Genomic DNA, 19,467 nt, shown 5'->3' with positions numbered 1-19,467 from the left:
AAATGCACCATGCCACAGTTCCAGCAGGTTGATGGGACTCCTGTATGGAAGAAGTGATGTTACGCCGACTTCCACCATGCCTGCATGATGAGGAGCATACGGGCAATGACCATATGATCTGTGGGGTTGGGCCAATTGAGACTGAGGACTGTCCTGTTCGCCGTGCCACTGCATACCATTATTTGGCTGCTGCATTTTGGACTTTTCAAATGCAGCCCTATCCAGAATTCAATAGAATAGCTGTTTGTTACTGTAGCATGTATGACTGTGGCTAGGACTGCTTTCTTCAGGTAAGGGCACAGCTTGCTTACCAGCCCAAAGTGGATAAAAGGGATCTTGGCCACTCCCACCACTTGGGCATGCAGAAGTGACTCCAGATCCAGCAGCACCCACAAGATGAAAAGCCAGTTCTTACAAGGGAATGCAACCCCAACAGGAGCAGGCGGCACACCTTTTGAATGGATCTGCCCCCCAAATGGTTGCTTTGACTGGACTGGATAAAATTTTATTTCCTTCATCCTCATCCAGTCTTTTGCTGATGTCAAACAAATGCAAAGAAATAAATTCAAGGCTAGCAGTTCAGTTGTGGGGGTTTTGTTTTTGCTGATTCCACCACTTTTCTTAGTTTGTAGCCTTAATATTTGAATGTAGCTTATCTTTATTTAGAACAATTCAGTCATTGTATTTATCTGTCTTACTAAGCATAGGTTTTGATACATACAAATTATATTCCTATTCTCTCTCTTGGTACACTCTGCTGGATAATTAAAAAAAAAATTAAGAGACCTTTGATCTATCATTTCTATAACATAAAATATAACTTAATTTTATTCCTGACCATAATGGCTTTAACCTTGTGTACTAATTTGAATATGCTTGTGGAGGTAGAATCTTAAATGAGACACAAATGAAGGGAAAATTGCTAATGCTGGCACTGTATATCTAATGAGTACGGTGTAATAAACCATAACCTCTTCAACAGTTCTGTGGAAAACAGTGTGATTATTTTGGATGGATGGCTCTTTGTGTATGGCTCATTACCATCTGGCATAATCTGTATTGATATAGACTGTAATTGTGAACTATTTGACATGCTGCTTTTAATAAATGTGACTTGGCTGGTCTGGGCTGGTATATAGGAAACTGTAACAAGGGAGTTAAAGGCTGTCTTTCAGATCTGAATCCCAGTCCAGATTCCTTGTGTGCGGGAAAAGACCACCTCCACAGAACAGATGGTCAGCTGTGGGGGGGGGGGTGAGAGAGAGAGAGAGAGAGAGAGAGAGAGAGAGAGAGTGAGTATGTGTGTTTAGAATTAGTTTTGCTCCAACAGGTGATTGGTGATGTTAGATTAGATATAGGTATAGACTATGCCGGATGTTCAGTAGTACCTCCACTCTATATCCTAACCTAGCTTCTGGACTGAGAGACTCCATCCACCCTTCTATCCTGTTGCATCCTGTTGGATCAAATTAAGGAGCAGCCAATTTGCAGATAGGTGCTTGATATTAAGTTCTTGCTTTCTGAATCAGGACAAGTGTATTCCTGTGCAGTTAACTTCCAGTGCAAAAAAGGGAAAGTTTAGCTGGAAGACATATTGAGGCAGTTTTTGCACTCTTCCATCACTCTCCTGGAATTCTTCCCACAAGGCAGTTGGTAGTAAAGGGGCCTTGGGGGCTTGCAGCTGAAGCAGGCTCTGATTAGGTACTCTCTAGTTAGTTTATTTAACAAGCCTCAGAAACCATGGTTCAAAGGTGGCTTGTCTTGCAACAGACTGGAGTTCGTTACAAACGATGATCTCTGGTTCTCTTTTGTTGACAAGTTGAGATGAAGGAGAAATGAAACTAAACATTGCTGGAGTCTTCCTCCAGCTGCATGGGACAAAGGAGAGAAATCTTTTTAGACATACCACACATGCACATTACAGGCCTAGAAATCCTTTTAGACACACCGTACTTTCTGTTTTCTCCTACAGACATACACATCCTTCATATATACCACATCCCCTGGCAGTGCACTGAAGGAAGTTCAGTTTAAAACAATGGGGTTTAACCTTAACAGACGCAAGACAAAAGGGGGGGAGGGACAGGGACACAGTGGTACCTCGGGTTAAGTACTTAATTCGTTCCGGAGGTCCGTTCTTAACCTGAAACTGTTCTTAACCTGAAGCACCACTTTAACTAATGGGGCCTCCTGCTGCTGCTGCGCCGCCGGAGCACGATTTCTGTTCTCATCCTGAAGCAAAGTACTTAACCTGAGGTAATATTTCTGGGTTAGCAGAGTCTGTAACCTGAAGCATATGTAACCCGAGGTACCACTGTAAGTACATTCACCAGTCCTTACATTATGATTACCCAGTGACCAGATGGAGTGGCTGTTTGTGAGGGCAATCCTGGAGGAGCCAAGCAGCAATTGGTCCCAGTGAGGTTGATGAGCAGAGGATAGGCTCACCGCCCCACTTCTTCAGATGTAGCTATGTGGAAATGCTTACCAGAGTGAGGGGGGGAGGGAAGCATCCCTTGCCAATAAAACATAATAAATCTTAATTCTCACACACAGTTGTGTGACATTAAAGTCTATTATTCCAAATAAGGTAAAGGTAAAGGTACCCCTGCCCGTACGGGCCAGTCGTGTCCGACTCTGGGGTTGCGCACCCATCTCGCTTAAGAGGCCGGGGGCCAGCGCTGTCCGAAGACACTTCCGGGTCACGTGGCCAGCGTGACAAGCTGCATCTGGCGAGCCAGCGCAGCACACGGAAACGCCGTTTACCTTCCCGCTAGTAAGCGGTCCCTATTTATCTACTTGCACCCGGGGGTGCTTTCGAACTGCTAGGTTGGCAGGTGCTGGGACCGAGCAACGGGAGCGCACCCCACTGCGGGGATTCGAACCGCCGACCTGACGATCGGCAAGTCCTAGGCGCTGAGGTTTTACCCACAGCGCCACCCGCGTCCCATTATTATTCCAAATAATGGGCCACAAAAAATAAATTAAACACTAGGGGCATGATCCAGTCTCCCCTCTGTTCACAGCTCTGTATTCCTCTGGCAGGAATATTTTTGATACAGGGATAGCCAAGCTCAAGGAGTTGGATTGGATCACTAAATATGTTTGCTAAAATAGCTTTATATTTTTAATATTAAAAACTATAAAATATTAATGGTTGTTAGATTCCCAATTTCTGTTTAAAAATTATTTGAAAACTGCTAAATCTAAGGAGTTTAGATTCATATGTGTTGTGCCATTTAGTTACACTGTAATGTGGTTTCCAGAACATGCACTGACAAATCCACAACACTTGATCATTGTTATTATGAACACCCATTGTTTGCAATGTAATACAATCCTGAGACAGGACAGTGCCCTTCAGATGCAAGGGTAGATTTAATATTGAGACAACGCAAGCATCTAGAAGTTAATGATTATCTGCACACTGCATTTTCTAAGAGACTCCCTTCCTACTGCATCAGAATTTGTATACGTAGCAATGAGTTCCATGAGTTCCACGTTTTCCTTACTTAATTGTAGAGATTGGTTTTTGTTGTTGAACTGAAAACAGCCATATTAGTTAAAAGTTATTATTAGGGATAAATCAAATGCTCTGTAATATGATCTAAGGAAATGTGAACATATTATAGATTGGTGGAGTTTTAATGCATTTCGGCAGAATCAACCAAGTCAGTTAGAAGTTCTGCTGCAAATGGTATGTCAAATACAAAAAACCAAAACCCATTTATTCTATGTGAAATAGTGAAAAATAAACTAGCTGCGCTCTAGGCATCTTTTGCAAGATGTAGCTTGTAATGGTACATTGCCATGTATTATAATCCGGATAGTACAGTTTTATTTGATAATATATATATCCACTCAGCTCAGCTGCTTCAGAGCTACTTCATAGCATAGATAGTATACACTGCCTCATTTAAAGCAAATTGTGGCGCTTGAGCTGTTTACCTTAGTCTACTAGGAAGTGTGAGAGGGAGCTCCCCATTCAGACTTCCCTTTGTGGCTTTCCCATACTCCTTTTGTGCTCAGTACGCGAAACAACTTGGTTTGTGGCAGAAGGGTAAATTGCTGGACCTCAGAATAGCAGGGCTCCAAAACTGCGGACTAAGCTAAGAAGGACGATGGGCTGCCCATGGAATAGGGAGCAATGAGAGCAATGGCAGAAATGACAGTGGTGGGGACTCTTGATGAAGGGGATAAAGTCAAAGTTGGATATTACTTTTGCTGGTGCATCTCACGTAAAATGGGTGAGTGCATATACGCCTTAAGCTATAGCTAGTGTAAGACTTCAGGATAAGGACGCTCATCTGTATACTGTCAACTGCAGCCATATCTACCTTGTCAAAATAATTAATAATAATAATTTGTGCTGATCATAGTTAACAATAATTTAGTCTTAAAGGAGTAACGTAAGAAAATAAAATGGATCTGACACATTTGGAAGTTGATAGGGAAAGCTGGATTTTTAAAAATACTGTACAGCATTTCCAGTGTTTCTATTTCTTTTTTTACTCTTAATTCCCCTATTAGCTCTGTTCTGGCACATCTTATTTTTGGTGCTCTCAAAGCATAACTGTTAATTCAGTCTCACAGTTACATAATAGGCCTAAGCAAATATATATATTTTGTAAGGCTATTGCACGTGCTACTAATGTTACAGAGCTGCCGAAATGTAACTTGATGTTGATTGGTTTGGTAAAGTATTCTCTAGGCAGGAGTCAACTCAGTTGTTACTGGTGCAGACCAATCTCCACTTGTACAATGGGACTCTCCCTGTTGGGATTCACAGGATGCTGTGTAAGTAAGTCTGCAGGCTTCAGTTTGCAACAGGCTGATACAATACTCTCTGTGGAATGACTCAGCAGTAATGTGATTGGCTATCACCGGTTTAAAAGTAAAGCCTGTCCAGTAGTAATAGTGGTGGAGTGGTGTAGATGAGTGTGGAGTCTTTTTTTTGCCTCAAGGTGCAGGTACTCTGTCTGAACTGCTTCTGTAGGTATTTGTATATATATTTAGCTCACAATAATAAATACTGCACTAAAGAACCTGGGACTCTGAGCATTCTGCTAAAAGCGCCTTGAGGAATCCGCGACACTCCCCCCTTCCCTTCCCTTCCCTTCCCTTCCCTTCCCTTCCCTTCCCTTCCCCCCCTCCCATCAGCTCTGGAGAGTTGAGGGAACCCCCAGGTTTGAGGGGGCAGAGGGAGAAGTCTCGATGCGCAGTTGCCCTTTATTTCCTGCCCCCAAAAGTTAGTGCTACATTGGATTCCACTGTGTTTTGCTTATATTACGTGAAAGCAGGAGGGAAGTGGAAAGCTAGTAAAAGTGACAGTCAAAATGATTAATTTTGAAAAAGAATGAATGCTGAGGATATAAATCTGCCTTAAAAACATTTGGTTGTATTGAAATTAGGTGTGACTAACTTAGGTACATTAATATCAGTGGGTCTGCTCTGAGTAGAACTTTGTTGGATGCAATTATTGTCTCACCTAATCGCCCTGCTTCGAACCCAAGATTAGTGAAGGGTTGCTACATGTGCACAGTGGAAAGGTAATGGAACTTTATGTTCATATGCCCTTCTCTCTAAATAGGTTTGAAGGCTCAGTGTTAGTACTGAAAGCTGGTTTTGAGAACTGATCATGATGAGATTGTCTACTTGTCTGTAAATCGGCTAATTAAAGTTTAAATCTGTTGCTTTAGCCACTAGATTTTGATCATTATTACTTCTAACAATGTTACACTTCCCTGTAGTGCTTTTTTCTGCCATTTTGTAAACGGCAATCTCTGTGACTTTTCTGTGCCCATAGGCAGTCAACATTGATTTATCCAGGAAAGAATAATTCAGTAAGGCTGCAATCCTAATAAGCCTCACTGAACACAGGAATATTTACTTCCAAATAAAAATGCACAGGATTAGATTGTAAACCGTGGTTCAGATAACTGCTGTGCTTGAAAGCAGTATAAATACCATATTCTTCTTTCTTATTTCAGAGGGCTGCTTTCATAGTAAATAAATGTTCAACAAGTGATCTTTAGTGTACTTTATCTATTATGGTTTACTTAAGTAAAAATGGGACCATAGTTAATAATCTCTTGTAAAGTAGACAACCTCTTAATTACTATTATTTCACCACTCCCAAGATTTCTGTAGAAGATGTTTTCCCTCCTAGCACATTAAACTGAATTCAGACTGCTTAAGAATCTCCTATTCTGGTATTCTGTATTAAAACTCAGATTCTTTGAGAGATGCCTAGAGCTATTTTATATATTCAGATGACAAAGATTGCTTTACCTTGTTTGTCATTTTAGTTAAAAATTAAGTATGCATTATCAGAAGATGTCGTCTAGCATTTTAAAAAATTGAATATACTAAATACATGAGCTGTATTTTTAATGCAGTAGGCTGAAGAATACAGGTTCTGTTTGGAGAGCAAACAAGAGCACAGAAACCTAAGGAAAAATGGGAAGGAAGGCTCAGAAAGTATGACACTAATGTATTTGTGTAACCTTTTTGTGGTAAGCTGTACAGAGAGGATTTTTGTTTCCTTCATTAAAAGCTTATTAAAGGGGGAAAGGGACACTGGGGGTGGGGTGGGAGTGGGGGTCAGAGAGGTGAGCTTGATCTCCTCAGGATTTTAATGTGTGCCTTCAGCTGGGGGAAATGAGCCATCACTTGAGTAAGCTGCAGCTTTATGTACTCGTCACTAGGGATCCCCATATGTCCTGGGATCAGCAGCAGTCAGACCCCAGTTGTTGAGAGCAGAGGACACTCATTGGTATTCATGGCAGGTATCTCAGCTCAATCTGCCCAGAGCAAGTCTGTTTAATGTTGATCAGCTGTCCATCTGATAAACTGAATTGATATGGACATTTTCTCCAAGGGCTGCCCTGACAATGACAGCAGAAGCATCAGGATGTCTTGTTAGTTGCCCTCCCTCCTCTTCCCTCGTTCTAGGATGTGTTAACCCTTCTTTAGACATAAGGTTATGACAGAATGTAATTTTCTGTCACATTCAATAGATGGCTTTTATTCCTGCCACTGTCTGAAACAAAAAGGTTAAATTTAGCATATAAAAAGGTTTGTTGTCCCATATACCCATTGCTATAATTTATCTATGTATGGTAATAGAATGACAAAGTGCATAAAAATGGGGTATTTTTAGACCCTTTTTTAAAAAGTGTTTTTGTTGTGGTTGTTTTTACTTGCAATTATCAACATGGTTTAGGGTTGTTAGTACACATTTGAAGAATGGGGGTATCCACATTTTGATTTCTTTTTAAACACTATTTTATATTGTTAAGTATTTCCTTAAATCTAGCAAGACTCCTCATGTCAGGGCCTTATTATACATGGCATCGCATATGTATTTAAACAAATATGTTTTATTAGTCCTCTTATTTTGGAGAGGAAAGCAGCCATGGGCCCTGTGCTTGTTTGCTGCTGAAATTTGCCACTTACCTGGCTGCTTTTCTTGCCCTTAAGATTCTTGTTTGTCGCAAACTGCATTGGGGGGGGGGGGCAAAAACACAACCAGGTAAGGAGCAGTTTTTCAGTAGAAAATAAACACAAGGCCCTGATCAGGGTCAGCACCAGCTGCTTTTTCTCCAAAATAAAATCAGTCAGGTTAAACACAGTTGTTCAAACGTGTGAGTTAATTCATGTGCAGTTTGCCCCTCAAGTGGGCCAGGCGGGATAGGCTCAAAATGGTGTGCTCACAAAGTGCTGAATGCTATATTTGTATTGATAAATACCCCATCTGCTATAGTTTTCAGCATTTCTCTTTTGTAGACAACCAGATTATACAGCTGTTTTGCAGCTAATTGAACTGTTTCCTGTCTTTGCTTTAAAGCCAACGAAGTCTGGCAGAGATTACTGAGTTGATTCACACAGCTTTCCTGGTACATCGTGGGATAGTAAACATTAGTGAACTGACATCATCAGATGGCCCGTTGAAGGACATGCAATTTGGAAATAAAATGGCTGTCTTAAGTGGTGATTTTCTTCTAGCAAATGCATGCACAAGCCTTGCTGAACTGCAAAATACTAAGGTAATATGGTTTTTATTGCTTTAAAGAAGGTGTAGGCTTCATTTGTGTTTATTTCAGTAGATTTCTCTGCTGCCTTTTGTGAGCTAATTTTGTTATAAATCCATGTTCCTTGAGGCATTAGATGTCATATAAAACTGTACGTGCTGCCCAAAGGTCTGAAATTTTATCAGATACGATATGTCAGCTATGTCAAATAAATTGTGCCATAAAATTAACTCTCTATTAACCATATTCACCCACCAATAAACTACTAGTAAGAGACTTATGTCTCCCTTAAGTAGAAATCATGAGTTAAAGCAAATTGAACATAGCTCAATGAACTTAACTAATTCCCTTTTAAATATTAATAATATTATTTGGAACAGGTTTAAAAGTAGTTTTTGTTAGAATTTTTTTTCATCTTTTCCATGAAACTTAGAACTCCACTGCACATAACCTTTTTGTATAGTAGTAGTAGTAGAAGAAGTATTGCTTATTAAATTCGTATGCTACCCTTTATCCAAAGATCACAGGGTGATTCACAACACAAAAATACATAATACATAATAAAACAAAAACAAACCAATAACCCCCTTCCCCAAACACATTTAAAAGGCCATAGAATGTTTAATCAGCTGAAGGCCTGGTTATAGAGTAATGTTTTCACCTGGAGCCTAAAGATATGTAATGAAGGTGCCTGGAGAGCCTCCTGGGGAAAGCATTCTACAAACAGGGAGCCACCACAGAAATGGCCTGTTCTTGTGTTGACACCTTTCAGGCCTTTTATGGAAGGGGGCGCACAAAGAAGGGCCTCAGATGATGAGCTCAGGGTCCAAGTCAGTTCATATGGGGAGAGGCAGTCCCTGAGGTATTGCTGTCCTGAGCTGTTTAAGACTTTATAGGTGTAAACCAGCACTTTGAATTGGGCCTGGAAACTAATTGGCAGCCAATGCAGTTGGACCAAGATTGGTGTAATATGCTCAAACTGCCTTGTCCTGGTGAGCAAGCTGGCCACTGAATTCTGTCCCAGCTGAAGATTCCAAACCATCTTCAGAGGCAGCCCCATGTATAAGTATAATTTATCTAAGTAATCTAACCTAGAGGTTATCTAAGTATGATAAAAGAATGATAAAATTACTTCATGCACTGCAGTTTGTTGGCTCTCATCCAGTTCATTACTGAGGCAAGACAATGGTCCAGCACATTCGCTGCCACACCTGCAGTAGAGCTGTGTGTCATCAGCATATTGCTGACAGTGTTCTCCAGAACTCCAGATGACCACACTCAGCAGTTTCATGTAGATGTTAAACAGCATTGAATACTGAGGAACCCCACATTGAAGGCTCTACAGGGCTGAAGAGCACTCCCCAAGCATCACTCTCTGGAAATTACCATATTTTTCACTCTATAAACACACTTTTTTCCCTCCTAAAAAGTAAGGGGAGATGTGTGTGCGTCTTATGGAGCGAGTGCAGGCTGCGTGGCTAAGCCAGAAGCCAGAACAAGGAGAGGGAGCACTGTGCAGCACTCCCTCTCGCTGTTCTAGCTTCTGGCTTAGCTGCGCAAAGCCTCCACAGGGCAGCGGGATGAAGGCTCCCTGCTGCCCTGCGGAGGCTTCGCGCAGTTCTTGCGGGAGGTGGGGGGAAGGGACAGAGCACGCGGCTCTGTCCCTTCCCCCACCTCCCAGAAAAGCCCCCAAGAACCGCGCTCCCTTTAAAGAGCGCGTGGCTCTTGCGGGAGATGGGGGAAGGGTTCGGTGGCTATCCCAGAAGCCAGAACAGCAAGAGGCTATCCCAGAAGCCAGATCCCTCTTGCTGTTCTGGCTTCTGGGATTCAGAATTTTTTTTTCTTGTTTTCCTCCCCCCAAAACTAGGTGCGTCTTATCGTCTGGTGCGTTCTATACAGCGAAAAATACGGTACCATCCAAGTAGGACCTAAACCGCTACAAAGTAGTGCCACCCACTTCCAATTCAGACAACTGCTCTACAAAGGTACCATGGTCGATGGTATCAAAATCTGCTAAGAGGTTGAGGAGGATAAACAGGGAGGTGTTTCCCCTGGCTGTCTCCTGACATACAGGCAACCAAAGCAGTTTCAATGCCAGAACCCTAAATGAAATGGAGCTAGAAACGCGGTTTCCTCTAAGAGCACTTGGAACTGTTGTGAAAAGTCTAATCCATCCTTGGACATCTGTTACCACAGGAAAATGTGAATGAGTAGACTGTTCACACATATGGTTCGTGATAGGCATAGAACTTTTAGAGCAACAGTGATCACAGGGATGACTGGTTGGACATTTTGGTTATGACCTGGTTCACACCCTGTTTTATGTGAGCATGTGCTCAAGAACAAAAAGTGGTATTGTCTACCAAGTGTATTCTGTGTACACGCTTGCTAAGATGCACAGAGAGCTATTGCATGAACTTGGTCTTTTATAAAATCTGCAATTAAAATCAAGGGGGAAAGTAGCCATAAATCATTCTCAGTCCTACTCAGATTGATGAAAAACATGGATAAAATGCTGCTCATTATTCTGTCTTTAAGTACTTGAGCAAAAACGTGGCGCAGTTTGATCCATCTTTTAGATTTAGGGGAGCTAGTCTTAAACGTTTGTTGGGGGAGACCTAGGTTTTTTTGGGGGGGATTTATTTGTCCTGTCTTCACGCTTTTTATGATGGAGGACCGCTGTAGTCAGCCCCAACGGCACGTTCTCAAGATGGAGGGTGAGGGAACAGCTGCAGTCGCCTGTGGTTCCTGCGCAATGTTTGCCATCTTGCCAAAGGTTGCAGGCAGCTTTACCTGCAGCAATTGCATGTTGATTGCCCTCTTAAAAGACAAAGTCCAGCAACTGGAGGAACGTGTAGCTACGCTCCAAAGAATTAGAGAGCTGGAGCTCTTCTTGGAAGCAACAGAGCACACCGTCTCCACCAAGGAGGAGACAGGGGACTCCCCTGAGAAGGAGGCTAGTTCTCCAACACAGGAGCCAGATATATGGAGAAACGTGACTCAAAGAAGTAGGAGGCCCAGGGTTCGCTCTGATTGTTTAGAAATACACAATCGCTTTGAGGTCCTCTCCCCTAGCATGGAAGACGAAGAGCAGACTCCATTTGAGGATCTCTCCCTCATTACAGTCGATCAGGTATATGAAGACGAGCAGCAAAGTCAGCCCTCAGGGAATGTGCAGGCGACCTTGGAACGGACAGCTCACGGAAGAACCCCGACCAGACCTAAGAGGAGGCGTGTAGTGGTGATAGGGGATTCCCTACTGAGGGGAACAGAAGCAGTTATCTGTGGGCCTGACAAGATGTCTCGGGAAGTGTGCTGTCTTCCCGGGGCTAAGATCCAAGATGTAACTGAACGACTGCAAGGAATCATAAAACCCACTGACAAATACCCCTTCCTCTTGGTTCATGTGGGAACCAATGACACTGCAAGCAATAGCCTCCAGAAGATCAAAAGAGATTACGAGGCTCTGGGCAGGAAATTGAAGCAATTAAATGCACAAATTGTCATCTCATCTGTCCTCCCAGTTGAACGACGTGGCCCAGGGAGAGAGGGAAAAATAGTGGAAGTGAACAACTGGCTTCGCAAATGGTGTAAACAGGAACGGTTTGGATTCTTAGATCACGGAATGCAGTTTCTTGAAGATGGACTTCTGGCAAGTGATGGGCTGCACCTCACAACGGTTGGGAGGAATGTTTTTGCCAAAAATCTCAGAAACCTCATCAGGAGGGCTTTAAACTGACTAATGTGGGGGAGGGAGACAGTGGTCCTGAAGGTAGGAGTCTATCAATTGATGAAGATGATCATCCAAATGTCATAGACCGAATGGAGCAAACAGCACGCAGACCTAGTGGTGGGAGGAAAAAATCCTTAAATAAGAGACACGGGGGAATGATTAATGGACTTCAATGTCTGTACACTAATGCGCAAAGCATGGGAAATAAACAAGATGAGCTTGAGCTCTTGGTGCAGCAAACTAAATATGACATAATAGGAATCACTGAAACCTGGTGGGATAAGTCCCACGATTGGAATGTAATAATGGAGGGATACAATCTATTTCAGAGAAACAGACCAGACAAGAAAGGAGGAGGAGTGGCGTTATATGTCAGGGATGTGTATACCTGTGAAGAGATCCAAGATTTAGAACCTCAAAGCCAAAGTGAGAGCATTTGGGTCAAAATTAAGGGAGAGAAGAATAACAGTGACCTCATTGTGGGAGTTTACTATAGATCCCCAAGCCAAACGGAGGACATAGATGATGCCTTCCTGGAACAGATGGCCAAGCATGCAAAAGGAAGGGAGATAGTAGTAATGGGGGACTTCAATTACCCGGATATTTGTTGGATGTCAAACTCAGCCAAGAGCATAAGGTCAAACAGATTCCTCACTGGCCTTGCAGACAACTTCATTGTCCAGAAAGTGGGAGAAGCAACAAGAGGAACAGCCATTTTAGATCTGGTCCTAACCAATGTTGATGACCTGGTTAGTGGGGTAGAAGTGGAAGGATCATTAGGCGCGAGTGATCATGCTCTTCTGAAGTTTACTATACAGCGGAAAGGAGCAGCCAAGCATACCAGGACACAATTTCTCGACTTTAAGAAAGCCGACTTCATAAAACTTAGGGAAATGCTGGGTGAGATCCCATGGACAGTAATACTAAAAGGAAAGGGAGTTCATGATGGCTGGGAATTTGTTAAGAGGGAGATAGTAAAAGCACAACTTCAGGCAATACCAATGAGACGGAAACATGGAAGGTGCCTAAAGAAGCCAGGGTGGCTATCTAAAGAACTTTTAACTGAGTTAAGATTAAAAAAGGATGTGTATAAAAAATGGAAAAGGGGGGAAACCACCAAAGAGGAATTCAAACAAATAGCCAGCACGTGTAGACACAAAGTCAGAAAAGCTAAAGCACAGAATGAACTCAGGCTTGCTAGAGAGGTTAAAAGCAACAAAAAAGGCTTTTATGGGTATGTTCGTAGCAAAAGGAAGAACAAAGAAACAGTGGGGTCACTCAGAGGAGAAGATGGTGAAATGCAAACAGGGGACACAGAAAGGGCTGAACTCCTCAATGCCTTCTTTGCCTCAGTCTTCTCCGATAAAGAAAACAATGCCCGACCTGAAGAATTTGGAGCAAATGATTCAGCAGAGGAAACACAGCCCAGAATAACTAAGGAGATAGTACAAGAATACTTGGCTAGTCTAGATGTATTCAAGTCTCCAGGGCCAGATGAACTGCATCCAAGAGTATTAAAAGAACTGGCAGATGTGATTTCAGAACCACTGGCAGTCATCTTTGAGAATTCCTGGAGAACAGGCGAAGTCCCGGCAGACTGGAGGAGGGCAAATGTTGTCCCTATTTTCAAAAAGGGGAAAAGAGAGGACCCAAATAATTACCGCCCAGTCAGTCTGACATCAATACCAGGGAAGATTCTGGAGCAGATCATTAAGCAAACAGTCTGTGAGCACCTAGAAAGGAATGCTGTGATCACCAATAGTCAGCATGGATTTCTGAAAAATAAGTCATGTCAGACGAACCTGATCTCGTTTTTTGACAGAATTACAAGCCTGGTAGATGAAGGGAACGCAGTGGATGTAGCCTACCTTGATTTCAGCAAGGCATTTGACAAGGTGCCCCATGATATTCTTGTAAAGAAGCTGGTAAAATGCGGTCTTGACTATGCTACCACTCAGTGGATTTGTAACTGGCTGACTGACCGAACCCAAAGGGTGCTCATCAATGGATCCTCTTCATCCTGGAGAAGAGTGACTAGTGGGGTGCCACAGGGTTCTGTCTTGGGCCCGGTCTTATTCAACATCTTTATCAACGACTTGGATGATGGACTCAAGGGCATCCTGATCAAATTTGCAGATGACACCAAACTGGGAGGGGTGGCTAACACCCCAGAGGACAGGATCACACTTCAAAACGACCTTGACAGATTAGAGAACTGGGCCAAAACAAACAAGATGAATTTTAACAGGGAGAAATGTAAAGTATTGCACTTGGGCAAAAAAAATGAGAGGCACAAATACAAGATGGGTGACACCTGGCTTGAGAGCAGTACATGTGAAAAGGATCTAGGAGTCTTGGTTGACCACAAACTTGACATGAGCCAACAGTGTGACGCGGCAGCTAAAAAAGCCAATGCAATTCTGGGCTGCATCAATAGGAGTATAGCATCTAGATCAAGGGAAGTCATAGTGCCACTGTATTCTGCTCTGGTCAGACCTCACCTGGAGTACTGTGTCCAGTTCTGGGCACCACAGTTCAAGAAGGACACTGACAAACTGGAACGTGTCCAGAGGAGGGCAACCAAAATGGTCAAAGGCCTGGAAACGATGCCTTATGAGGAACGGCTAAGGGAGCTGGGCATGTTTAGCCTGGAGAAGAGGAGGTTAAGGGGTGATATGATAGCCATGTTCAAATATATAAAAGGATGTCACATGGAGGAGGGAGAAAGGTTGTTTTCTGCTGCTCCAGAGAAGCGGACACGGAGCAATGGATCCAAACTACAAGAAAGAAGATTCCACCTAAACATTAGGAAGAACTTCCTGACAGTAAGAGCTGTTCGACAGTGGAATTTGCTGCCAAGGAGTGTGGTGGAGTCTCCTTCTTTGGAGGTCTTTAAGCAGAGGCTTGACAACCATATGTCAGGAGTGCTCTGATGGTGTTTCCTGCTTGGCAGGGGGTTGGACTCGATGGCCCTTGTGGTCTCTTCCAACTCTATGATTCTATGATTCTATGATTCTATGATTATTTCAAGCTTGCCTTGAATCAGATCTGTAGTAAATTGAAGCACAGTAGCCTAAAAACTGCTTGTATTCTCAAGCAATTAAGCGGCATGTCTGAAAATTCTGCCAAAACATGTTAACACTTTCTCCCACTTTTGACACCTGAATACTTTAATACCTCCTATATACCATAAGTGGAATACAGGCAATTTATTTATCAACTCATTCTTTCTTGCATCTTAAAAAGAATGAACAGTTGGACTATAAGCTGTAAAAATTCTTGACACTTACACTGACTTGACTTGGTATTATTTTGAAAGATGAGTTTTTTTAGACTTGTGTATTTTGCATGAAGTGTATAAAGCCATGAAGTCCTCCCCCATCTCCTCACCCACCACTTTGTGAAATGTGATTTCAGCTCATTTACTAACCATTGTTGCATTTGATGATACATGACAGGGTAAGGCCATATAAACCTTTCTGGGCAACACTAATTCAGTAATCCTGTATTTTCCATTGGACCTAGTGGAGTTTTACTTCTGAGTAGACATGCGTTGTAATGGTCCATGTAAGTCAGTAAGTATTTTGCCTAATAATGGAGCCAATTGCTGTGATTTCAAAGCCAGGTGGGGCTAACTCTTAAACTACCTAAAATTTTCAGATGGCCATGAATTGGAAGGCACACAACACTAGACATCTCTCCACTTTGCCTTTCCAATTCTGATATGTAATCCATGAAAAATGTCTGCCTCAAGTTGGAAAGCAGGTGGAGCTGCTGCTGCTGCTGCTATTTCTTCCTCTTACAAGCCCTTGGATTCAGCATGGGGGTTGGAAGGAAACCTGTAACCCAGCATGGACAAGATGGCTGTTTCTGTGCTGCTGAGCTGCATCGCTGGCATCCGTCTTTTCCCAGCTGCCCAGCTGATGGCTTCATCAGTTGAGCTGCAGTGAAAGATGGGCAGAAGTCCCTGGGACTTGGCAGGCTGTACAGAGAGTGGCCAAGGGTCATATGTGGCCTGCAGGTTGCTCCACTGAGTGCTATTATTATACCCCAGACTCTGTGGAGAGCTTTTAATTTCTTGCATTCCTAGCATGGAGGACCATCTTCCAAGGCAGATTCGTGGGAAGCCGGCTAGTGACCAGTTTTATATATTAGGATGTGCTAACAAGTTCAGTGAAACAAATAATTGTGTGTGACACATTACAAAGCGTACTGGTCATGAGAGACCACAGTGATTGAGGAAGAACATATTTGTTTCAGTGATTACAGTTGTGATATGCAATATATTTTACATCCAATATTTCTATTATTGTTTTGTACTGTCAGTCCCAAACTAATTTTATCATGGTGTTATGGGCAATTGTCTGAGATTTTGTATGATGCGTTTATCTCTGTATTTCTATCAAGCCAGATAATTAAATGTGAAAATTTGCAGTCATAATGAAATGCAGAGCTGTTTTATAATTGCCAAGGGTAAAATTAGCAGAGTCAATTATTTTCCCCTTAGGCTTTTCCCTGTAGATATTAAAGGGCTGCATGATAATTGCCTTAGGTAACACTTTGATTTTTAAATAACATTAAATATAGGAATTGCTGCTCATCTTGTCACAATTTACCTCTTTGCATTACTGCTGTAGAATATAACTACTATCAAAGGGCTGAACCTACATTGAAATGTCGGTTATGAAACTGCAGATTGCATAAACTCCTTGCAAGGAAGGCACATGGAAACATCAGTGTCTGTCTTGGTGATGAGGTCAATGCCATAGCTTTCTTAGTTCTTTGTTGGTGTGAACATGCCACTTTGCATAGCAGCGTGTGAGCAGTATTATTTAGCAAATGGATATTTCAGGAAAAGTCATGTTTATTAAAAAAAAACTAAACAACTACTCTTTTTCTGCTGGAATCCTATTCTGTTATCTGTTTGTGTGTGCAGTATGTGTCAGTTGAAACGTCATTGTATAATTCCAGGGTGAAAAACGTGGCTGTCATATCCATGGTTTTATGGCAAACTCTGTGGCTGATTCAGCTTGCAAATAAAGTATAGGAGCTGCACTAAATCCTTAACAAGTGACCAGATTCCCAGATCAGCTGGGACTTCAGTATCATTGAGCTAAGCAGCAGAATGCAATCATGTCAGACCATATTTTTAAGTTTTTCAGCTTTTCTTTTTTTTTAATAAATTTTTATTGGTTTTTCGACACATATTAAAAGACAATACAACACAATACATAAACAAACAAACATATAAACACGTATAATTTCTTAACCTTTTTTTCCTTAGACCTTCTTTCAGCGACTTCCCCATACCTCCCTTTTCTGCATCCCTGTTTTAAATCTTTCCAGCAACCCCTAATTTCAATTACTTGTAGCACTTTCTTTAAATCCTTTTTCTCATATCCAATTGTTTGTCACTGCAATTCTATTTTGCATTACCCAAGACATTTTAACACTCATTAATTTTACAACAGTTCTTAAGATAAACTTTAAATTTCTTCCAATCTTCTTCCACCGTCTCTTTCCCTTGGTCACGGATTCTGCCAGTCATCTCAGCCAGTCCCATGTAGTCTATCACCTTTGTCTGCCATTCTTCCAATGTGGGTAGCTCTTGTGTCTTCCAATACTTTAAGTTTTTCAGCTTTTCAGTCATCTGTGGATCTGTGACAGCTGACCTGTGAGTGTAGTCGACCTCCTTGTATGCTTTACTGTGATTGTGAAAAGCCTTTGAGTGAAGTATCTGCAAAATGGCAAAGGTACAGTTCATTTGTGAAGAACTGTGGTGCTATTTTTCAAATGTACATGAACAAAAAGAGGCAAGTCTGCTTGGAAGCCACACACATTGAACCTGGAGGCATGTAGGTGGCCTTGGCTCAAACAGACTATTGTATTGCAGATGGGAAGAGTGCTGTTGTGCTCAGATTCTTTTGGGGAACTTCGAGTGGGCATCTGGTTGGCCACTGAGACTACACAGTGCTATACTAGATGGACCTTTGGCCTGACCCATAAGACTTTTTTATGTTCTTATTTTGAATGTTAAATCCTAATGACAAGGAAATGGAATCTGAATGCCAACACTTGTCATTTCTTCTTTTGCCCCATTGTCTCATGCCAGAAAAGTATGCGATGTGAACCGGGAGCTCTGTGTGCAGATTTATGTATGGCTTAGCCTATTTTCAACGTTATCTGAAATAAGTGATTTATTGCATGAACTGCACAGAAACCTGCCATATGCATCAGAATGCATCATAAATGGTGCATATAGTTGTTTCAGCCATGTGTTCTTCTGAGGTGCCTTATTAAGTCCTTGGTTTATAAATACTGTGAAAAATAGATTGTATCATCATAAATCTTTAATTTAAGGGGATGAACTGTAAACATGAATGATCTTCATGATATTTGCTAATGCTTCAAGGACAACTTCCAATTAGTCTGTGCTAGATATTAATTTCTTATATGCATATATTGCCTAGATGATGTGAATAAAGCTTATGAAAGGGAGTATATTAGAGCTACCGTGGCAAGTCCAGATTACTTCTGGTTTGTAGTTTCTTGGCTTCTACTGGCTAATCATTTTAGCATTTTGTCCTGGAATTTGGGGCCAGTAGAACTAAATAGCAAATTTCATTTTTGCTACTCTTTAAAAGCTATGGGTCATCTTCAATTTAATTGTTGTGCTAGCAGAAGCCGGCACAACTACTCCTACTAGTACAATGGGACTTCCCCCCTGTCTTCTGCCCTTGCACCCCTGTATCATCCCCAGATCTGCTCTAAGGGGTCAAGAGAACCCACAGAACAGCCCACGAGGGAGGAGAGGAGAATTTATGCTTGCCCAACAATAGTCTCCTTACCATTACTTTGAATACAATATGTTATGCAACAGTATGGTTATGTCATATCTGAGCAGTAGTAAAGTAATCGTCGTGCTATTACACACTAGCCTTTGACACAGGAGCCTTTTCAGATAATTACTAAGGACTTAACAGAGAATTAAAGAGGTTCATGTCGGGGGAGGGGGGGAAAGAAGAACACAGTGTGAATAGGAAATTCCTTCAGCTTTTCACCTCTGTGGATTGTAGTGGCAGCTATATAAATTTAAGTTGGTCTGAATTTTTGAATATTACATGATCCATGTCAACCTTTGATATCAAAGCACTGGGTTGTCAGAGCAAGTGGAGACTCCGGCAAAGGGAGAGTTTAGTATGTTGTATGAAACACTTGTGTTTGGCACATGTGGCTGTCAGCTGAAGCTATACACAAGGCAATATTGTTTCATTGAACATTAGCTGTTTATAAATAACCAGTGGCACAGATGTACTACTTATATTGTGGCTGAATTTCCGTATGCTAGCTTATGTATTCCTTAAGGCATAAATATGCTGCTTACTAAATAAGCTATTTGTTTACGTAAACATCACAGATTTATGCAAGCAGATCTTCCCTCTGCACAGAATCTAAGTAATTCTGAGCTAAGTTTTGATTTAATTTCCCTTCCTGTTATAGGAAGGGTTTACCTGTATTACGGCAAATAATGTACAATATGGGCTGACACTGGAACACAAAGGTTGTAGTAGTGGTTGCTTATGAGTATGTATGATTTAGGACTGGGATCCAAACTCTTCATAGTTCTGTTGCAAACTAGCTCATAGTAGTTTGTTGTTGATTATTGTACATGGTGCATTGTAGAGCAGGGCTGAGGAACTG

The 19,467-nt window shown here is 41.9% G+C and overlaps 1 protein-coding gene across 2 annotated transcripts in view; it reads left to right on the top strand.

Annotated features, from left to right (window-relative positions):
• The window catches only part of PDSS2 (decaprenyl diphosphate synthase subunit 2), a 76,445-nt gene that overhangs the window by 26,086 nt on the left and 30,892 nt on the right, over positions 1-19,467 (top strand). For both annotated transcript variants that reach the window (XM_083608413.1, XM_083608414.1), the window contains exon 3: positions 7,850-8,048. In XM_083608413.1, coding sequence (XP_083464539.1) covers positions 7,850-8,048 — 199 coding nt within the window. The remainder of the gene's footprint in view (positions 1-7,849; positions 8,049-19,467) is intronic.

This window comes from Podarcis filfolensis, assembly GCF_964270895.1.
Source record: "Podarcis filfolensis genome assembly, chromosome: 3".
NCBI classification, from domain to species: Eukaryota; Metazoa; Chordata; class Lepidosauria; order Squamata; family Lacertidae; genus Podarcis; species Podarcis filfolensis.
Note: the sequence above shows the minus strand (reverse complement) of the source record. Positions and strands in the feature narration are given on the sequence as shown.